Source organism: Aquarana catesbeiana, linkage group LG01 (genome assembly GCF_042186555.1).
Source record: "Aquarana catesbeiana isolate 2022-GZ linkage group LG01, ASM4218655v1, whole genome shotgun sequence".
NCBI classification, from domain to species: Eukaryota; Metazoa; Chordata; class Amphibia; order Anura; family Ranidae; genus Aquarana; species Aquarana catesbeiana.
The window spans coordinates 442,704,471-442,728,442 of NC_133324.1; the positions used below are offsets into that span (position 1 = coordinate 442,704,471).

At 41.4% G+C, this 23,972-nt stretch overlaps 1 protein-coding gene across 1 annotated transcript in view; it reads right to left on the minus strand.

The window, feature by feature from the left end:
• The window catches only part of TMEM38B (transmembrane protein 38B), an 81,421-nt gene extending 71,528 nt beyond the window's left edge, over window positions 1-9,893 (minus strand). Inside the window, exon 1 of the mRNA XM_073636159.1 lies at window positions 9,690-9,893. Coding sequence (XP_073492260.1) covers window positions 9,690-9,891 — 202 coding nt within the window. The 5' untranslated portion in view covers window positions 9,892-9,893. The remainder of the gene's footprint in view (window positions 1-9,689) is intronic.
• Between the last annotated feature and the right edge of the window lie 14,079 nt (window positions 9,894-23,972).

Consider the following 23,972-nt stretch of genomic DNA (forward strand, 5'->3'; position numbering starts at 1 on the left):
TATTTACATTCATTATTTTTTTACAATCTTTTTTTTTTTTTTTATTCTTTATTGCAATATGTGTGTGTTTTTTTTTTTTTTTTTTAATCGGCCCTGTTGGGGGGCTTTGGTGAGACATCAGGGGTCTTAACAGACCTCTGATATATCCCCTTTGAGACAGAGAAAGAGACCGAGGATAGAGATTCCCCAGTTCCTTTCTCTGCAGCCTCAGCTGCACTGAGAATGAATGGAGAGAAGACAGCGGCTCCTCTCCATTCATAAACTGACACATCGTAATCACAGGAGATTACAATGTTTCAGTTATGTGAATAGACAGAGTCAGCTGACTCTGTCCATTCACACAGCGGAGAGGGGGACAGCGGAGGAGGACAGAGCAACAGAGGGGGACAGAGGAGGAGGACAGAACGGAGGGTGACAACGGAACGCCGGAATGGAGGGGGACAGAGCAACAGAGGGGAACAGCATAGGGGGACAGAGGAACGGAGGGGGCATGGAGGAGGATGAGGTGACAGTCAGCGGTGATCGCGTGTGGGGGAGTTACAAGCACCGATCACCGCTGTATGTCACTAAAGCCGCGGGGGGAGAAGCTTGTAACTCCCCCACGCGCTGATCACCGCTGACTGTCATAGTATCGGCGGAAGCATCGGGAGCATTTGCCCGAGTACAAGTACTTGGGCAAATGCTCGGTATCGGTGCCGATACCGATACTAGTATCGGTATCGGGACAACCCTAGTATAAATAAAGACAAAAATGCGATAAACTGAATGTAAAAAAAAAAAAAAAAAGGAAGAAAGAAAAGAGACGAACACATGTAAGGTGTATATAGAAACCAAATAATGTTCAAAAGACTGTTGTAATAGGGGACTGAACCGCGATTGGTATCCGCATCGTTTCAGTGAAACGCGGCCAACCGCACCAAGATCTCAAGCAGTAAATGTACATATAAAGATTGGACAATTGGTCTGTGCATATGTGGCCTTTGATCACCGATCACAAAGTCTAAAGACAAAAAACATAAACACAGCACATATCAATATTCTCAAAAAGCTAGTTTGTATATATGCACATGTAAATAGTTTCTCATAACATCAAATGTATTCTTTTTGAACTCAAAGCTCAAAAGTTGTTAAATACCTCATGTCAATCACACAATAAAAATTACTATATAATTGAACCATTTTTGAAAAATTTAAATAAAAATAAAGATAAAAAACAGAATGAATAGAACTTAAATTCCAAACCTACATTATTGTTGTTTCTGTTATAAGATGTAGCGGTGAAAGTGAAATATGAGTAAATGAGTGAGTGTATGGGACTATTCTACACCTAACAGATTGGAACTCTCTAAGATGATTTTAAATGTAAACCATAAGGATGACAGTTTGTTATAGTCCCCTATTACAACACAGTCTTTTGAACATTATTTGGTTTCTATACACACACACACACACACACACACACATTACATGTGTTCGTCTTTTTTCTTTCTTTTTTTATTTTACATTCAGTTTATCGCATTTTTGTCTTTTTATTTATACATACACACTCACAAATATTAATCCAATTTTTATACCTTACAAGTGGGTTATATCATAGTATATTATAATCACATACTGTACATACAGTATATATATTTCTATAGGGATAGGTTACTGTATTACATTATAGTTACATGCACTAAATATTTATATATATATATATATATATATATATATATATATATATATATATATATATTTTTTTTTTTTTTTTTTTATCTACATCTGCCATGTTTATTAATGACACGGAAACCCTTTATATATGCGTAATTATTTGTTTATCCACTTATTCATTAATGCACTTTATATAGATGCAGTCACACTTGGTTCACTTTTAAAAAAATTCCTTTAGACATTTTGGTCTCATGTCAGTCACACTTTATATATATTTCTTCACATATTATATTTTTTACCATTGCACCTTATTATTTGTTACGATTCCATTTCAATAACAAGCAATTCACAAAAGTCATTCACTTTTATTTTTATTTTGACGTTTAATTTTATTTAATTTTTAATTTTATTTTGTTGTTCATTTATTGATGCTTGTTTTTTCATATTCTACATTTGTATCAAATGTGATTCCATCGCATGTCATTAACCTAGCTAAATTAGCATTGAGATCTCATGCAGCTAGCTGTCAGCTGCCCAGTATCATCTCATTAATGCCGGGTCATGTGATATGTATGTTTTATGTATAAAAGTGGTTATCACTCTTATGTAAGCCAGCTATGAGTAAGCGATCCGCAAGAGCGTGAAACGCGTTAGAGGCTAAGCTGTATTGCTCCAGCGGTGTCATGTACTGATTTTATGCCACGTTTTGAATAAAGAAGATTTTATTTGCTCATTCCTGAGTGCGGTTGTCCAGATCTTTCCTGCACGTATACAATCACATTATGCTGGTATCGGAATAATCAGGCATATGTCAAGGCCAATACATCCACATATCAACCAAGTAATATATTTCTCAGCATGGCTCCTGCTCCTATACGAGTTACGCTTCCTTTAAATCAGGAGACAACACGGCTTCCTCAGTTTCTAAATGCTTTTGTTGGCCCGTTTTGCTTTATGTTGCTCTGAAGAGACTACAGCGTGACGTCATTACATCACTGGGGGAGTTACTCTTCCATTTCATGAGAAGCCCTGGTGTGTCAATCAACATAGAAGTCTTGCCAAGGCTCTGCCCACTCCCCCTCACAATCCAGCCACACATGCCCCACCCACCTATGTCTTGCCCACCCCCCGCCTATTCTATCTTCCACTGAGAGAACTGCCACAGCAGAGCTGGCATAGTCACATACCTCGGATCGTGCTGACCGTTTTACATAACACATACCCAGTTATTAATTGACAGATGGGCGTATGTTATGTAACATACACTAAGCATGATAGAAGGCATAAGGAATTATGGGAACTGTAGTTCCTTGTGGGAGATGCAGATGCTAGCACAGTGGAAAGGAATGACGTACTAGCTTTGCAGAACTCCTACCACCATCACTAGCATTATCCAGCAGAGGAGGAATGGGGGGGGGGGGGGGGGGGGGATTTAGAGACTCCAATTGCAGCTATATGGTAAGATAATTTAATTTATTATATCACTTTGTTAAACATTCAGGTGTTACTATAAGGCCTCATGCACACTGGACATTAAAATAACGTTATAAAAACGTCAGTAGCTTTGCAGTGAGTGACATTTTTGAGCATTTATCGACGTTTATCAGTGTTAGAGCGTTTTTACAGCTGAAAAACGTCTCTCAGAACCCACTGGTTTTAGGTTTTTTATACTGCTCAAAAATGCCACTGCCCAAAACGGCTGATAACAGCCTATATGTGCATGGAGACTAAGGGTTCACTAAAATGTGCAGGCTGCCTTTATTTGTATTTTAAAGCTGAACTCCAGGGTTTGATTTTACTTTAAATAGTTTGTTTTTACCTAGCTGGTCTATTTCCTCTACTAATAGATGCACCCACTAAGGCCGCGTACACACGGTCGGACTTTTCAGCTACAAAAGTCCGACAGCCAGTCCGACAGACTTTCGACAGACTTTCAACAGACTTTCTAACGACCGGACTTGCCTACACACGATCACACAAAAGTCCGACGGATTCGTATGCGATGACGTACACCGGACTAAAATGAGGAAGTTGATAGCCAGTAGCCAATAGCTGCCCTAGCGTGGGTTTTTGTCCGTCGGACTAGCATACAGACGAGCGGATTTCTGGGTCCGGCGGAGTTAGGATGTAAAGATTTAAAGCATGTTCCAAATCTAAAGTCCGTCAGATTTGCGGCTGGAAAAGTCCGCTGAAGCGCACACACAATCGGATTGTCCGCCGGACTTGGTCCGTCGGCGTCCGTTGGACTTTTGTAGCCGAAAAGTCCGACCGTGTGTACGCGGCATAAGAGAACTGTAGCATCAGCTACATATAGTATATAGAGCTGTGCTCTGGCACTGGTACAGAGGTTTCTTATCCCATTCACAGAACAAAATCAAGTTGGTTTCATGGTCCCCAAATTCACAAGAAGCTTTGCGTTTTTTTTTTTTTAAAGGCTGAGCAGTGCAGTGATCAACAATACCTCCAATAACAGGGTAAGTATCCTCCCAAAACAAGCTCACCCCCTTCACTACACACAAAACCAGGCCCGACCCCTACAACCTTGGCAAACAGATGACACCAAAAGTCTCAGAAAACATAGCCACGCTCTTGAGCGCCTGTGGTGTAAGACTAAGTCCCAGAATGACTACAACCAATATAAATCTGCCCTCCAAAAACACTATTCCTGCCTCCTCACTGCCAAGCAGACCTATTTTATCACTCACATTAATACTTTCACATCCAGTCTCCGTCAACTCTTCTCTACCTTTAACTCTCTACTCCGTCCTCCACCCACAAACTCACTCACTGCCCAAGAGATCGCCAATCACTTCAAAAATAAGATTGATACAATTCGTGAGGAGATCTCTAATGCACAGATACCGCACCCACTTAAAACCCCATGACCACAGGTACAAATCATTACTTCCCTCATTCAACCCTGCCACTATTGACAACGTTGCTAAATGCCCCCCAGATCCTGCTTTCTCGCAAATGCTACGTTCACCCTCTGGCTTTACTCTACACTCTCTAACTCACATCTTCTGGCACCTTCCCCAACTCTCTAAAACATGCACTAGTCACCCCCATCCTTCAAAAGTCCTCAAAAGTCCTCACTGGACCTTAACAACCTACACCCCATCTCCTTGAACGTCTGGTCTACAACCAACTGGGCAACCATCTGACTGAGGACAAACTTCTTGATCCTCTTCAGTCCGGATTTCGTCCTCAACACTCCACGGAAACTGCTCTCCTTAAACTCACAAGCGACCTACTAAGGGCTAAAACCAACTGACACTATTCTGCACTACTCCTCCTGGACCTACTAATACTAGGAACTTCATCTGATAGAGAATAGCAGAGAGGAAAGAATCTAAGGAGACTTCCACAGAAGGTTGTACCTCTGCCAAGAAAGAGGACCCATCTCCGTTTAGGTCCCAAGAAAGGGTGCAGACGTAAAGCCTATGGTTAAAATGTGAAACATAATTTTTATTTCTATATTGTATTTCATTTATTACTAGCCTATTCCTATTAATCTGAATGGTACTGAAGTTTGTAAACTTACTTTGTGAAGATCCCCACATATTTACTTAGGCACTGCTGTGTCACAGAATGTACAGAGCCTGCCTTCTAAATTACAAAGTTACTGAGAGAAAGAGGTTTCAGGAGGTAGAGTCGGTACAGGAATAATTGTTTGCAGGCAGCAAGGTACTGTGGGATATGTAATCCTTAGACTTTGAAAGCATGTAGCAGAGGAGCTGCAAATCACATAGGGAATCCAGGAAGTTAATCAAAGTGATGGCCTGCAGACAGGTAAAACTCAGCATTTCCAGGCAAACAGCAGTTTTTGAGAGCTGTTGTGAATTCCAAGCAAACAGCTTACTGTACTGTTTCTACACATAGTTAGGTGTCTTACCTGCCAAAATATTAGTAATTTTTGTGATCTAGGACACGCCCTACAAACTGGCTTGGCTGGCGACTAGTTTTCTTACTACAGGATCACTTGTAAAAGAAGCTTACTTTTCTCTTCACTGGTCTGTGTCTTTAAGGCCTGGTTCACACCATTCCAAATTGGATGCGTATTCTCTGCATCCAATTTGCAATAGCAGGAGAATGTGACCGGCTCTCTATGGAGCTGGTTCACATATCTCTGATGCGGCTCCGGTGCGAATTTGCACAGGAGCCCTGTGCGTCTTTTGGTCCGTTTCACCTCTGAATTAAGCCCAATATTTGGGCTGAAATCGGACCTGAAAGGGTGAACCAGGACGCACAGAACCCCTGCTGGGAGCCGCATCGGCATCCAGTGTGAACCAAGCCTAAAAGTTGCTGTTATGCAGCACTACGGCTACTGTTTATTATTCAGGACTTCTAGGTGTGTCAAATACCTGAATCCACCATGTCACACATTGTGCTTAGATCCGCAAACAAAAGGATATATTGCGTGCGGCTGAAGATGCATTTGACACATCAGGAATTGTGGAATACCTGCATTGGCGAGGGAGCAGCAAAGCAGCAGCATCTGAGGACAAGAGCCATTAGAAAAGTATCACTCAGGCGTCTTTCACAAGTGACAAGGTCATCATAGCCAATGCAGCTTAGTCCATTCCAGCCAGTGATTAGAGAAAGAGCATAAGAATACTGATAAAGTATCTGCTTTCTCCTCATGCAAGCGTGTTTCAGAAGAGACCGACAGCAATAAAGAGACCTTATTGGCTCAGAATATGGCCCTTCCTCTCCCAATGCTGTTTAGAGCAGTGGCTCCGAACCTAAGTCCTCAAGTATCCCAACGGTCCATGTTTTCAAGTTTTCCTTTACTTTGTACTGCTGCTCTTAATCAATATCAATGACATGGTTTTGATAAGAGCTATTTTATCTAAGGGAAGTTCCCAAAACATGGCCCGTTGGGAGTACTTGAGGACTGAGGTTGAGAACCACTGGTTTAGAGGATTACACAAGGTTGTGTATTTAGGGACTCACACTAATTTTAATAAACGTATGGCATTCCCTTCTGACCAAAGAGGGTATACGGTTCCTCAGGGAGCAGACAAGACTTGTAGTTTCTTAGTATTGAAGATATACTAACTACCCATCAGAGTTCTGGAGCAAAATGCAGCTACCTACTATTAAAACGTCAGCATTACGTAATCTCAAGATTATAAAAGCAATCCTGTCAACAATATCATGGTTAAAATGAAAGAGCTCTTTTCAAAGACTATAATAAATACCCATCTATCCAATTTCTCATACCCCTGATGGCTGCTATGGCAAAAAGAAAAGTACATTAGCCCGGTCTCTGCAGAATCTGGGTCACAGGAGCGCAGAACTAAGTGCACTGCTGTGACCCATAGAAGAAGTAGGGCCAAAAGAGCTGTTGGCCCTACTTCTCCTTTTATTCTCTGCATTAAGGTAAAAAAAAAAACTTTCTGAATGCAGTTACCCCCTCAGCCCCCCCCCCCTTCTACTTACCTGAATCCGATCTCGATCCAGCTATGTGTACCAGTGCAGAGAAAGGATGAGCTCTGGCGTGTTCACATGCTGCACGTGTAGAGCCCGCCAGGAACTCGGCCGTGCACAGCGCTAATCACAAGCAGTGAGACATTTCCGATGTGCGGCTGCAGAGATCGGGAAATATCTCACTGCCTGTTATTAGCATAGTGCATTGCCGAGATCCTGGCGGGCTCGGCATGTGCAGCATGCGAACACACTGGAGCTCATCCTTAGTGCAGAGGCTCAGTCTGCTCTCTTCCTCCTCATTGGCTCTAAAACAGCAGTTGGAGCCATTGGCTCCCGCTGCTGTCAACCACAGCCAGTAACAAGGAAGGAAGAAAAAGGAAGGGAAGGGGACCGAGTCCCTATGTCTGTGTCTATAGCTGTATGCACAAGTGCCCCTATAGCAAGTGGCTAGCTATGGATTCACTCAGCAGGGAGGAGGAGCGGGGCTGCTCTGCTCATTTAAAAATCACTATAAAATTATATATATATATATATATATATATATATATATATATATATATATATATATATATATATATATATATATATATATATATATATATATATATATATATACACATACATACATACATACACACACACACTTTTTTTTCCTCAGAGAATAGGTGCAGGAACTCAACCATGCCCGCCACACTCACATACCTGCCAAATGGCATCAAATAGTAGCTCTTCCCTCTGCATACTACCCCCTCCCTCCACTGCCCTCATTTTCTCCCCCCTCCTTAAAAGCTCCACCATCTGTCATATATCTTACCTTTGTTGCAATATTAAGCTGAAACACCTATCCGGCCGTAGTACCTCCTGGCATACTATACTACAGTCACTTGCAAGGGAGATCATGCAGTAGAAGCATCAACAACTGGTCACCAGGTAAAAAAAATGGAGAGCACAGAGGGTGCAGCCTACCACGCACCTTCTCCTGCCCATGACTGCACTGAACCCTGGGCACCTGTTCTGTATCTCCCTTTTTCCTGTCCAGCACATCTGACCTGCGGGAACTACTGGGGGATGAGCTATCAATTGTGCAGAAGCTGGACTTCAGGAGAGGGAGAGGGAGAGGGAGAGGGAGAGGGAGAGAGAGAGAGAGAGAGAAAGAATTTAGTGGGTTATCCGTTCATACATAGTCAGATTTGCCTCTGTTCCAACTTGACTAAGTTGCATGTAGTTTTACACTGTGCCTGTGGGTGTCGTTGTCACCATGGGTCAGTGTTGGAAAGGCAACACGTTGAAGTGTATGGGTTCTCCTCTGTCCCGGAGATAACTCGGTGGAGGTGGTCCTCCGAGTTGCATTCTGGGAGAGGGTATTTATGGGACAGACGCCATGTTTTAGGGTTCGTTTTCGTTCCACCTGCTGGCCCTCCTGGCCGACAGGTATGTGTTAGGAGTACTACCGCGTGGTCCTCCGACCGGGAGGCCCACGTTGCTGCAGCCTGTGGGTGGGCCCAGAAGCCTGTCTGGGGCCTACCACAGCGGCAAGGAATGGTCCTGGGCTGTCTGTCCTACAGGAAGAAGCTGGACAACTGAGAAGATCCCAGGGGAGGACCCGTCATGGAGTGCTGGTCTGGAGAGGGGCCTGGTGACTCAGTTGGAGGACGTATCCTAAAGTAATCCTACCGCATAGTACTGCCGGGTCAGCTTAAAGGTTCTAGTGCTGGGTTTGCTATTCATCATAAACCATTACATCCTGTGGCAGAGGATTGTACGGGTTTCTATTCCATTTAAGTCCGTGGCAGAGACTTTTTGTTCGTGCTACGTACTGGCTGCTAGGTTAGTGAGAGAGACCTATCCAGGCGGACAAAGATTCAACTCTAGGAGGAAAGTACATTCATCTATAAGATTCCAATTCTTAATACTACATCAAGAAAAGGTATTTGAACTTCCCTGCAACTCTTCTTCTACCTCTTTCCTGCTACTTCCTACAGTTACGTTTATTAAAGCATTGGAAAAGATACTCAAGTGTCCGATGCCTACATTGTCTGGTGTTAAACTCAATGGGACCCTAGACCCGGTTCCGGTGAAATTGAGGTAACAAAGGTAACGGTAGCAGCCCGCTAAAAACCAACAGCTCCACCGTGAGTTATTGCTACATACATACACATATATATATATATATATATATACATAGAGATAGAGAGAGAGAGATATATCTCTCTCTCTCTCTCTCTCTCTATATCTGTGTGTGTTTTTTATACAAAAAAATGACATTAGAGATACTTTGTGTTCTATAGAAACTCCAGAAAGCTGGTTTACAAGAACTGGAGCAAGGAAATTAAGGAAATCTTCTGTTTGGGATTCCCTGTGTTATATAAAGCAGTGAGTATCAGTGTAGCCATCCTGCTTGTGTACATAAGCCTGTGTATATAATCACTTGCTGGGAAGAGCCCACCAATCCCTAGGATTTACTAAGACCCAAGCAGATAAAAGTGCTCCTTGCAGTTCCCCTCCAGCCATGACACACACTGTACATAGTAAGCCATAGACAAGCATTAAGCTCTAATCCTCACAGCTGCCCTATTAGTGTGTGTGTGTGTGTGATCTCTCACCTGGCTGCTCCCTGGCAGACAAGACAGACATGAGATAATGAGCTCCATCGAAGAAAGGGAACATAGACAGTCGGGAGAACTGCACGGAGATCTCAGTTATCAGCTCCATGCTCCCTGCTTCTTCTCTCAATGGTATGTCTTCCTTCAATCCATGCACTCTGCTCTGTACTTCCCTATTACACACAGAGCCGCCCCTCTGCATAGTCTGACAGTTGTGGCAGCCAATTACAGCGCAGGAGGCATGGCGTTACAATAACTCGGTCTAAGAGAAGAGCCGTGATTTGTCCGGCTGGAATGTTGTGGAGGTGTGGTCGGGGTACATGCTTGTATGGGAGAATGGGAGGAGTCAGAGATGACAGCTAGCTCCTCCCAAGGCGTGCCTAGTTAGACTTGTTTTAGAATCGCTGTAGGCATGTATGCTGCTGTCATTGTATTTTGTTGTTGCTAATCTATGTAATGTCCAAGGTCAGATCGTGTGAGTTACTTTGTTACACATTTGTATGTACAGTCATCCATTGCCTTCTTATGGGAACTTGTGGTCCCTGCACTACCAATTATGGTAACACTTTTGCTAGCAGCTGCTTTAAGTGTCTTAAAGTGACACTAAACTCTAGTTTATAAAAATTAAAATTCTATTCAGGTCTTTTTTCTTTCCTTTGTGGATTAATAATTGATATACTGGATTTTTAAATTGTATTATTATATTTTTGGTTAAGTGTGTATGATGTCTTGTGTTTTGGTTTGTTTGTTATGAAAATTAACAAAAAGATTTATAAAAAAAAAAAAAAAAAAGTATGTATTCATAAAGCCCAGGTTTATTTACAAAAACCAGCACAAGGGACATTCTATAAAACAAATGCCATGGGGCAGATTTACTAAAACTGGTGCATACAGAATCTAGTGCAGAGTAACCAAACAGCTTCCGGGTGTTAGCCCACATTCACATTAACTGCGGCTTTGAAATTGTGCGACTCCATCTGAAATCGCACGATTTCAAAGCCACATGTCAGTGCGACTTTGGGTGTGACTTTGAAGATATCTGTGGGGCTTCATGCACAGATGTCTATTGAAGCCACACCCAAAATCGCCAAAAGTAGTGTATGTACTACTTTTTTAAATCAACGCAGCACTGCAAAGTCAACGTTGAACCGATCTGAACAGTACGATTGCCGGCAATAGGATGCGATTTGTCAATCGATTTGACCTATCAAATCGCATGACAAGACGCCCCAATGTGAACAGGGGCTTATTGTCAAAACATAATTTATCAAGCTGAAGTTAGAAGCTGTTGGTTACTATGCACAGCTGCCAGATTCTGTGTTTCTGTGTGCATTAGTTTTAGTAAATCCTCCCCCATGTGTTGCTGGCTCCTGCATTAGCGGAGAATCATCCACCCCCTTCCCCCCACTGCTGCTGCCCCAATCTTCCTGTATCTGGTTAATATAGCCTATGGACCTGTGATAGGCACTCTTTAGAAGTGACCGCTTCCGTCCACCTCCTCCATTCATAGAAGCTTTATTATAGCTTCTATGAATAAAACACAATCTATGAATGGAGGGGATAGACCTTTCATTCATCCACCCAGTCTCCATTCATAGATCACGTAGTTTAGCTCACACAAACTATTTACTGTGACAGGAGACATGAAAGAAAATCCCAAATTTTGGGTTGTCACCAGAGCATGAATAGAAGTGAAATCTTCCAATAGATGACCCTGATGACAACCAGGGATTTCTAGGACCGAAAAAGACTAAAAAAAAAAAAAAAAAAAAAAAACACATTTTACCTTTAGTTCTATTTTAACTACTTCCCGCCCGGCCTATAGCAGATTGACAAGGTGGTGGCTTTCCTGCTCTGAGTGGACGCGATATGACGTTCTTCAGAATGGGCCACTTGTGCACATCCCTCGGACACATTGCATCACCGATCATGGCAAAGAGCCTATGACGCACACTCTTTACCATGTGATCAGCTGTATCCAATCACAGCTGATCACAGTGTAAATAGGAAGTGTCTTTTATCGACATTCTTCTCCTCACACTGACAGTGCGTGAGGAGAGGAGAGCTGATTAATGGCTTTCCTCAGTGGGGACATGCACACAGATAATCAATACAGCCCCATTAGTGATACCTACCAGTGCCCACCAATGATGCTCATCAGTGATGCCAATCAGTGCCCATCAGTGATGCCTGTCAGTGGCTCCTTATCAGTGCCGCCTATCAGTGCCCATCAGTGCCATCTATCAGTGTCAATCAGTGGCCATTAGTGCCACCTCATCAGTGCTGCCTTATCATTGTAGCCTAACACTGCACACCAGTGAAGGAGAAAAATTACTTATATACAAAAGTTTATAACCGAAACTGAGAAATATTTTTTTTCAAAATTTTTGGGTTTTTATTCATTTGTTTAGCAAGAAATAAAAAAACCCAGTGGTGATTAAATACCACCAAAAGACAGCTCTATCTGTCTCAAAAAAAATGATAAAAAATTTGTTTGGGTTACAGTGTTGCATGACTGCATAACTGTCATTTAAAGTGCAACAGTGCTGAAAGCTGAAAATTGGCCTGGGCAGGAAGGGGATGAAAGTGCCCTGTATTGAAGTGGCTAAGAAAGGCAGTAATGCAGCACTACATTTCCTAGGAACTATTACTATAAGGGCGCACTTAGTGAAGCCAGTTTGAGGCATGGAAGACAAATTGCCACAAAATGCAGGGTCGGCTCAAGATATTTTAGTGACACCCAAGCTTTAGGGACTCCCAGGACACAGACTCCAAAATATTTCATTTTGTTTTGGATGGAGTGGAGAAGGGTTAGAACCTCTGTCTTTGTCTTAAATGATGTCTTAAATGGCAATATCTACTCTAATGCCCCATACACATGAGCTGAAATCCCGCTAGCAAAAGTCCGATGTGAGCTTTTGGTCGGAAATCCCGACCATGTGTATGCTCCATCGGACTTTTGCTGGGTGAGTTTCCGCCAGCAAAAGATTGAGAGCAGGTTCTCTATTTTTCCATCGGAAAAAATTCCTATCGGAAATTCCGTTCGTCTGTATGCAATTCCGACACGCAAAAAAACACGCATGCTTGGAAGCATTGAACTTAATTTTCTCTGCTCGTCGTTGTGTTGTACATCACCGCGTTCTTGACGGTCGAAAGTTCAGAGAACTTTTGTGTCACCGTGTGTATGCAAGCCAAGCTTGAGCGGAATTCCGTCGGAAAAACCATCTAAGATTTTTCCGACGAAATTCCGCTCGTGTGTACGGGGCATAACTGCTTGTTAGAACAGAAAGTGAGAGGAAATCCCCAAAGTGCTGCCTGTGCCTACTTGCCCATGAGAAATATAAAGGTCACTGTTGCTGACTTCCTTCTACAAATGCCAGCTGCCTGATTGTCCCTGGTTTCCATGCCACTGACAAAGAGCATTAATGCAGCCATTGATCTCAGAGAAAAAAACAGAACTCACTGTAAGCTTGTTTCAGAAGTTTTTAAAATATTGAAGACCTTGACTCAATGGGAACTTAAAATGAACTCTTTTCTGATAAATATATTGGTGCAGCTACCAAATAATTGTGTGTGTGTAACAAAAAATAAAATATGATCAGTTAAAAACCTAGAGTCAGGGACCTACCTACAGGAGTCACAGGAGTCACAATTGCAACATGGCCCCATGCCCCCCCACTGCCGTACACCTGATAGGAGGAGCAGTGGAGGTGGCTGCATATAGAGAAACCAATCTCTACGTTTTGCTCCTGCAGCCACTGAATGTCTGCAGGAGGCAGAAGAGGAGAAGCTGGCATTCAGCAGCTGCAGGAGGAAAATGGAGAGATCGATTCCTCTATATGCAGCTGCCCTTGCCACTTCTCCTATCCAGCTTCTGCTGCCCCTTGTGTGCTCTCCAGCCTTCCTGTGCTCTTTCCCGGCACTCTCCTGCCCCCCACCCTCTTGTCCCCCACAGCTCTGCTTGGGTCCCCCTCCCTGCGGCTTCTGCGGGGGATCTGTCAGAATGGAGAGCAGGGAGGAGGCTGAGAAATGTGTCATTTACCAGCCCCTTCCTTTTTTAAATGCATCCATATCACTGACTCTGTCCATTCATAACTTAAACATAGTAAACTGTGTTTATTATGCTTCAGTCTGAATGATTAGGACGCTCTGTACAGAGCTATTCCTGTCCAGTCATTCTGTGATGAGGCTGCAGAGAAGAAGATTGAGGGCTGTTTCCTCAATCTCATTTCCCTGTCTCAAAGGTGGAACATCAGAGGTCTGTTTAGATCCGTGATATTTCACCAAAGTCCCCCAATGGGGCTCCTAAAAAAAAAAAAATGGTAAAAAATAATACAAAAATAAAATTGTAAAAAAAAGATACAAGTTAAAAAAAAAAAAAAAAAAAAAAAAAATAAAATAATACAATAAAAAAAAACTACTGCCACTAGTGGCATAACTACCAGGGTCACAAAGGTCGCCCTGGCATTCCGCCACCAGGCTCAGAGGGAAGGACCCCAGTGGCAAAAATTCGGACCCGAATCACACCTGATCCCGTGAACAGACACGCACCGGATCCCAGGCACGAACCCGCAGTCGCACATATGTGAACCCGGCCTGAAATGTTGCCATCTTGAATTTACTCAATAGATCATACCTTCCCTTCAACAGCTTTTACATGTGGCACTTTAGTTTTGCCTGTTGTCAAGAAGAACCCCAGTGTTTTTTTTTTTGCAAGATCAGTATGTGTCTTTTGTTTAAAAAAGAAAAGTTAATTGACTCGCCTGCTGTACAAAGTTTACACAGAGTCTAATTAATCATCTACAGGTTTAAATGTTTTTTTATTTTAATTAACCCAGACTTTCTACGTTCACTACAGAATTTGTTCAGGGTTCTAGTGTAATGGAAATTTGTAAGTTCTGTATATAATTGTATTGTATTTTGTATGTATTGCACACTGCCCTCACTGTGCACACGGCACTAATAATGTTTTCAGTACATGTTTACATTCTTTCGAGTCCTGATTAGAATTAGCCTGCCTATGTAACGCCCCTTGTTACCATAAATGTACAATTGTAATATTAATGTGATACCTACGTAATCATGTGCATAAAAACCTTCAATTGCGTCATAATAAAGCAGAACAGTAATTTGGAAAGATGCTGAGCGTATCTTTTGTGTCTGTTCCCTACTGCAGTAGTTATTATTAATTTGGAACCACTAATCAATATGAGGATAGGAGTTGCCTATCATCAATTTAACCGAGTCAGCATGGCGAGCTTTGCCTTAGGAGGGGATTCCAGGTGACCCTGAGTATCCGAAACGAGGAGCTTGAGACGATCCGGGAATTTCTGATAATCAGCCGGCTGAGGTAAGCCTTTTGCTTACATTTGAGTTATCAGACTTCCTTGATCGGTAAGGCATTTTCGGGACAAAGGGTACCTATTTTTCTCCCCTTAATCGAATTGTATTGATTGGTGGTTATATGTTATGTTGTCCCTGTCTATTGTCCATTGGAGTGTTATAGATAAGAAAGGGAAGAATAGTGCTGTTCACATGTATATGTAGTAAATCTGCTAGATAAAGTAGTTTAGAGGCAAGAGGGTATAGGCACACGTAGAGAAGAGAGAAGACTGGACAGTCATTATGGGCATTGAATTAAGTAAGGGAATGAAGGGTAAGAGACCCTCAAAAATGCCCAGCGCAAGAGGAGCGCTATATATGAACCAAAGGTGCGGTTCCGCCTATACTGAGCCCCTAGATTAATGGTTAGAGTGGACATGGATCCACAATGGGTAACTGGGTTACCAAGGTCCACAGGGACCAAGAATAATGCAGAGTAAATAGCTAAAGAAACAGCTATCTATGTGAGCAGGATGGATCAAGGGTGACATTAACACTAGACAGAAAAGGGACATTTTCATGTTAAGTTGTGGGATGAATTTGGGGTCAGGCACTACAACTATTAAAAGTCAGAAACAGAGAAATGAGAATTAAAACAGAATACTTTATATGTTGTCAGAGAGGGAAGATGGGATGAGCACTCTGGCTGCACGTCTGATCATAGAAGCTAGATATAAAAGATATCTGAACAAAATAAAGAAAGTAGAATTTAGACAGGAAAATATTAATGAGAGTTAAAAGAAAGTGAGAGAGATATTGGTGTATGTGTGTGCGAATGCTGGGACCTTTAGTTCTATCCCTTGTGTGTGTCATGTACGCAGATGTGACCCCCTCCTTTGTGCTCTCATGAAAGAAATGTGGCTGGGATGAGGCTGGGATGAGGTTAGTGATAAGCTGGAAGGACACCATGACAAAACATTTATAACAAAATGTGCCAGGTTAACGAATCTAATGGTAAACAATGTGATCACAATTATTTTGAATCTGTTTTCCAAACATGGTAAAATGAAGGTTACATTTAACCGTGTATTGCACAAATTGAATATCCTTTGATAGTGGAAACACTGCATTTAAAAAAGGGAAATTAAGTAAAATTAAGTAATAATGAGTATTCATTTCTAATATGAGTTTAACAATTATATAGATATATTGAAACTGGTTTAGACAACCTTTGGTTGGAAATGAAATTCAGGTTAATGGGGAAATTTGTAATGAATGAGATTAGTTTAGATTAAGATAACAATTTTGTAATTTTACATTTATACAATAAGCCCTTATTGAGAGAAAAAAAAGATTAAGATGAGGTTTTTATTTTGAATAAAGCTGCCATAATATTTAACAAAGCCAAGATGGATGGAATACATAAGAAGTTCTTCTACAAAAATGAAATTTTAAGGTTTTTGATAACAACTTGATGTGCGGTCCATGATGTGAGAGTTATAATAAATAGAATGTAAATATAACAGACCCATCACATCAAGTCCACACACCCTGTTAGGATAGATGTCACCTGCAGCCAGTTGTTTTATAGTTTTTGATGCTTTCTGGTCCATCATACAGATTGTTGATCCTTTTGTTTTATTTATTTTTATTTTTGAAATCCAAAGCAGAATGTGCGGATTGTGAAATGATGTGCCCCTTTTCCTTGTAAGTACAGTGGTATAAGCAGAAGAATATTTTGGATTTATGGGCATCTCTGCATGACCGCAGGGTATTGTTATCATTTATTATAATATTGCCAGGAAGAAGTTGTCTTTTGAAACATGAAACTGGAGTTCTTACACAAACAGCGTGATAGAAAACAAGCCATTGTAATATATTTATGGAAGCTGGACCCAGTAATGAAGGGTTCATCCCGATATATCAGAGCTGCAGCTTTTATGCAAAGGTGCTATTAGACAAAGTTAGATATTGTTTTGGTCAAACATTTAATTTTTAATGGTCCGACATTCTGTGCAGCAAATATACAGCTAACTAAATGTTTGTCTAATGAAAGGTTTAAAATATGAGTTTGTTTATGTACAAATCTAACAATGAAAAATGCGTACATTTGAATCCAGCCACCTTATTGCCTCTATTGGAGGAGGCTGGAGACAAAGGAAGACATGTGTGTTAAATTGATGTGGGAATCAGCTGCTGTGAGCCCAGTGCGGGACACACTCCCTGAAGACCCAGATATTACATTTTTTGTAGATTTGAGTATGCAGTTTATCACCCAGAAGGATACTCTGTATTTCAAAGTCATTGGATCCTTTTTCCCCAGCTCAAGAAGCAGAGCTCCATGTTTTAGTAAAGCCTGTGAGCTATAAAAAAGAGTGTATATTTATATAGATAGTCGAGATATAGAGAGCTTTTGGTTCCATTTAAAGGGCCAGAAGTTTGTTTTTACTTCAGCAGGTAAACCAACCAAGCATGCCAAGTTAATTTGATCGGCTGTTTTCAGCCTTCCAGGTTCTTACTGAGGTAGCCATATTAACTTTCACACATGGAAGCAGACCAGGATGCACTAAGGATGCTGCAATTACAGCCCCGGACACTTGATGGGTCTGTGCAACTCACAGATTCCACCCTAGTTCTGGCCCAGTATAGCTGGGATTAATAATTAAACTTTAAGGACCCCAGAACGAGAAGAACAAGTGGTCCACAGGGGGCAACTTCTTATGAAACAGGACTTTGGAAAAGGTGATCATTTATGTCTGCCAGCCACTCTTTTCCCTCCAGCTTGACACATGGACCGTGTCATCAGTCACAAGAAGTTATGGCTGCCTTAGTAAATGAGCATGGGATAGAGCCAGGGTTCTCCACAGTTGTTTTTATAACATACCACTTCTTGTTTTACCTGTTACCAAAGGTGTTACCAAAAGCTGAACATCCCTCCCAGAGATTACAAGTCAGGATCCTACAAGTATGCATTTTGTCTGTATGGACATGTTTTTTGGATGTCCAGTGGCAAATGCTACTGCAAAGGCCACAGTAAAAAGTGTTATCAGAAGTAGTTTGTAAGTACAGAGTGCCAGAAAGTACAGAGAGTAACAGAGGAAATAATTTTTTTATAGGAGAGTCCTTACTAGAAGTTTTGAGGTTTTATTTTTACACCCCCCACTGTCTACAATGTAGTGGACAAAGTAGAGTAAGAAACTAGAAAACTTTTGCCTGAATGTTTTCTTATATTTTATGAAGCCCCTAAGGGGGATGTTGGACTCTCTCCCTATGGGATTTGGTTTGGGAGTGTGTTACTCACTTGCTTATATTTTGTCTCAGCAGCTGAAGTCTTCCATTTGGATCTCACAGAGAATGTTGCTGATCTTTTAAGGTTTTTTGACAAACTCATTTATGCGTTTTCTCCCCAATTCCAGATCCTAAAAGTTTGGAAGGATCTAAAACTAAAGCCAGGTGACTTGTGGATTGTTAAGAGACATATATATATATAAGGAAATGTTTGGAGACTCAATACAGCATCTATTTCATGTACAGTTTTTGCAAAACGTGAAGAAAAAGTCACCTGGATCCACACCAGACACTGCAAAAATGACTAAATTAAAGAAATCTCTGAGTTTGATTTGTTTCCCTCTTGTGATCACAGTCTAGGGTACTTTTTGATTCAATTACTTTAATTGTAAGGGATATATATATTTGAAAAGTAGTTCAGCCATGTTGAAGTCATATTTGTTTTTTGTACGTCTTCCATTTTATGTAGAATTGTCTGTGTTTACATATGCTGATAAGTCAGCATGTCCACAATTCAGCTAGAAGGCCATTCTGGCCACAGGAGTGTACAGCCAGTATTCTGTAAATATGTCTTATCAATCATTTGTTTTTCACAATGAAAAGTCATTTTGTAATGAAAAAGTTGCTCAGCTATTATTTTCTCCACAATGGAGTTTTTTTTGCCTCTTTGGCCAGGACTACCTCTACCTAAGCGTGTGGAGGTTCCAGGTTAAAGGTGATAGCAGGTATGGTTAGTGATCAAAATATTGATCAAAAGAGGGGAGACTGTAATGGAAATTTGTAAGTTCTGTATATAATTGTATTGTATTTTGTATGTATTGCACACTGCCCTCACTGTGCACATGGCACTAATAATGTTTTCAGTACATGTTTACATTCTTTCGAGTCCTGATTAGAATTAGCCTGCCTATGTAACGCCCCTTGTTACCATAAATGTACAATTGTAATATTAATGTGATACCTACGTAATCATGTGCATAAAAACCTTCAATTGCGTCATAATAAAGCAGAACAGTAATTTGGAAAGATGCTGAGCGTATCTTTTGTGTCTGTTCCCTACTGCAGTAGTTATTAGTAATTTGGAACCACTAATCAATATGAGGATAGGAGTTGCCTGTCATCAATTTAACCGAGTCACTAACTATTTTTTTATACAGTTCTGTATGATTAGTCATTTACATGATTATTAATTTGCTTTAACTTAATACAACAGTGATTGTACTACATGTAATTAGAATAAAAGAACTTAGTATATTTCAGACTGTTCCATAATGTTCTTTAACATGTTCTTTATGCAATCTACATAAGGTCACTGGGCTTTTTTGTCAAATATGTTCATACTCTGTTTCTCCAAAAATAAGCCCTACCCCGAAAATAAGACCTAGCGTGATTTTCAAGGAAGGCTGCAATATGAGCCCTACCTTGAAAATAAGCCCTAAAGTCATGTAAAATCATGTAATCCATTCTGTAATAAGATTATATAATGTGCAGTGTGTCTCCTTGTGTAACTTTATTGTGGAGTGTCCCTTATTTACAGTGCCGCTGGGCGCTCACGTGACCCGCCGGAGATCTTCTCTTTTCTTCCCTGCTGATGTCTGTGACCCCTCCCTCTGCAGTGCTCGGAGTGGGGCTCTCGACCCCTCCCTCTGCAGTATTCGGAACAAGGAAGAAGATCTCCGGCGGCTCACATGAGAGCCCAGTGGCACTGTAAATAAGGTATTTTCCACAATAAACTTACACAAGGAGACACACTATATAATCTTTATACAGAACGGATTACATGATTTTACAAGGACTTTAAACAAGGTTTTGGGATTACAGAATTTCATAATGCTGACTCCTGAGCTGACAGGGGGAGAAGGGGAGAGAAGACAGGGGACACAGGAACATTTTGGAAAACATTTTATTGTTTTATTCCAGGTTTTTTAGAACATAGAGTGGGGTAAATGACAGAACACAAGCACTGTGCTGTCTATCATGCTTTAAATGATCAGGATTTTTTTTTCAAGACATCCCCTGAAAATATGCCCTAGTGTGTTTTTTGTAGCCAACATTAATATAAGACCGGTCTTATTTTATTTTTTTGGAACCTAAAGGGTTAATCCTGCACATTGTGCAAAAAAGGCAATTTGATCCTGCCTTCTCTGATCCTCCTCTACTTCCACAGTCTCCAATCCATCTCCTGATAGTACAAAGCCTTGGGGGCACTCTGCACATGCTCAGTTTGGTGTGTATTGCTATATAGTTTTTTTTTTTCTCTTGGGAGGGTGCATGTGATCAGCACAGGGCCAATCAGCGCTGTCCAGACAGAGGGTTAGGGGTCCGGCAGCCTCATAGGACAATCAGAGGAGAATGAAAACTCCTCCTACAAGCTTTAACCAGTGCTAGACTGGACACTGGTAGAAGTCACAAGACTGCTATATACTACTGATGAGAAAAAGTATTTAGCCGTTTCTATTTACTAAAATTATTGCATTTCCATGTTGTGTGTACTGTGGGAGACCAGATATAGTGAATGCAAGGTCCTTTGCCTAGCCAGTCTCCTTAATATTATAGAAAATGTATTGAGGGAGCTGTAACTTTGAGTTACCAAGTGACAACCAAGAAACCTTATGAATTTAGAGAAGATCTGTAAAGAAGAGTTGATCAAAATCCCTCCTGAGATGTGTGTAAGCCTGGTAACCAACTACAAGAAACCTCTTATCTCTGTGCTTGCCAACAAGGGTTTCTCCACCAAGTACTAAGTCATGTTTTGCTTGGGGATCAAATACTTATTTTACTCGCTGAACTGCAATTCAATTTATAACATTTGTATCATGCGTTTTTTTTCTGGTTTTTGGTTGATATTTTTTCTCTATCAGTTATCAGTTAATGATAACAATTAGACCCTAAATGTCTTTGTAAGTGGGCAAACTTACAAAATCAGCAGGGGATCAAATTATTATGTTCCCCACTGTATGTTTCTTTTTATCTTTTTTCTTATGTTCAGACTAAAAAATACAAGTTTTACGAATTTTCTTTAATTATATAAAGCCAGAAAATATGATGACCAGTAAGAGTATGTTATATTCAAAGCTGAACTCCAGCTTTACCTTCACTCTTACACAGTTGTACAGGCTCTTCTCCTGTACTGAAATTGCTGACTAATTTTGCTGAACCGACTAGTCAGATGGAACCTACCACATATCCTGGCTGAAGGGCGTGCAGCATCATCCAGCTCTTTCCACCACAGTCATTCCTGGCATGCCCCTTTTATTCACTGGATTTTATGTTTTTGATCATGGAGGCTTAGCAACACTTGTAGGTGTTACAGTGGGGCAAAAAAGTATTTAGTCAGCCACTAATTGTGCAAGTTCTCCCACTTAAAAAGATGAGAGAGGCCTGTAATTGTCATCATAGGTATACCTCAACTATGAGAGACAAAATGTGGAAACAAATCCAGACAATCACATTGTCTGATTTTTGAAAGAATTTATTTGCAAATTATGGTGGAAAATAAGTAATTGGTCAATATCAAAAGTTCATCTCAATACTTTGTTATATATCCTTTGTTGGCAATGACAGAGGTCAAACGTTTTCTGTAAGTCTTCACAAGGTTGTCACACACGGTTGCTGGTATGTTGGCCCATTCCTCCATGCAGATCTCCTCTAGAGATGTTTTGGGGCTGTCGCTGGGCAACACGTACTTTAAAATACGTGTTGCCCAAAGGTTTTCTATGGGGTTGAGATCTGGAGACTGGCTAGGCCACTCCAGGACCTTGAAATGCTACCTCTGCCGGGTTAGCCCCCCCCCCTATCAAAATTTTTGAAAAAATCTTATGCAGTTTGTTAGATCTTTGTTAGATCAGGTTAGCTCAACCATTGTTTGCGATAGATCTCACACAGAAGAAGCAATATTAACAGTTATTTGTTGGGGGGGGCTAACCCGTCATCAGCCCCCCCTTATCAAAAAATTGACCAAACAGTTAGCTATTTTGGAAGCAATTTGTTAGATCCGGTAAGATCAAGTGGTTTTAAGGTTAGATCTCACATAATTAGAGACTTATTAAGTGATTAATGAGGGGGTGCTGCCCCCCCCCTTATCAAATTTTCTGGCTAAAAATAATTCAGGCTAATAGACATTCGTTAGATCCGGTAATGTCAAGTGTTTTTAACGTTAGATCTCACATCATTTCAGAGATATTCCACATCAAAATAGAGATATTAGGTGGTACATATAGACGGGTTAGCCCCCCCTTATCAAATTTTCTGGCCAAAAATCATTCAGGCTCATAGATATTCATTAGATCCAGTAAGATCAAGTGGTTTTAATGTTAGAGCTCACATAATTTCAGAGATATTCCACATAATAATAGAGATATTAGGTGGTACATAAGGATGGGTTGGCCCCCCCACATGCTATTTTCTGACCAAAAATCATTCAGGCTAATAGATATTCGTTAGATCCGGTAAGATCAAGTGGTTTTAACTTTAGATCTCACATAATTTCAGAGATATTCCATAAAAAAAGATATTAGGTGGTACAGAAGGTACATCCATCTTCAACCGTCTCTGGATGGTCTCTGGAACCTTCTTTGCATGGTTCTTCAGCGGGTGCCTGTAGTTTCTCCTCACACCTCCGTTCACCTCCCTGCCTCATGGTGATCTCTCCTCAGACCAACAAGCTTAAGTCTTTAGCTAGCCCCCCCTTCTTGCAATGCAGGCTGGGCTTGGTAGTCCCACCCCCTGTAGAATCAATGGGGCTATATTGAGGGCCGTGGTCCTCTGCTGCTGCTTGATTGGCTCCCTCTCCCTGTCAATAGGGACACAGGAAGAGGAGAGGGAGGGGGAGAAATCCCCCACAGGGACTGACAGAGGTGCTCTCCCTCAGTGAGTGCCTGTGTCAGTGTCTATTCAGTCCTGCGGTCGCTGGCATAAATGGCGGGAGGTGCGGGACCATGGGTGATAGAGTAGCCCCTGATACACACTCCCCCCACCAAAGAACCTTTGGCCTGCCAAAGGAGGTGAAGAGTCTATGACCTATTACATGCTTTTGATATACACACGGAAAAAAAAAACAGGTTAGTGTGCACAGGAAACCATACAATTTACATCTGCATAAAACCCTGGCAGAGGAACATCCCACCAATTAGCATAGGAGGAGAGGTTAACTGGAATGGCCCAGCTAGATGTGCCAGGGGCTGAGTGCCAGAAACCAAGAAATCAGGTTGAGACAGAAGTACAGTTAAATCACACTTGTTTAATAATAAAAGTAAAAAGAACAAACGTAGTCAAAACATAGCCAAAAGTTCAATAACCGGAACGGATAGTCAGCCAAGCCAGAAGTCGGGATCAATGTAGTGGAACAGCAAGCAGGATCTGGAGCCAGAAGGGATGTCAGCAAAGCAAGTCTTGAACAGGATCGCAGGAGATTGTTTCTGTGATGTTGAACAAGGCGAAGGCAGAGATCCTCTGGACTGGACGGCTTAAGTAGGCAGGACTGACGAGCAGGATATCATCAACAGCTAAGTAACTGTGGAGAGATAGGAGCTGGCAATTATCCGACAGCTAAGTGGCCAGCTCAGAGAAGGAAGGGCTGAGCCCAGCCCTGACAGTGAGTTGGGATTGTCGACCACCAAATCTGCGGTGGAAGGGTCAGTTTCTTCAAGAGTCCTTTTTGCAATGAGAACGACC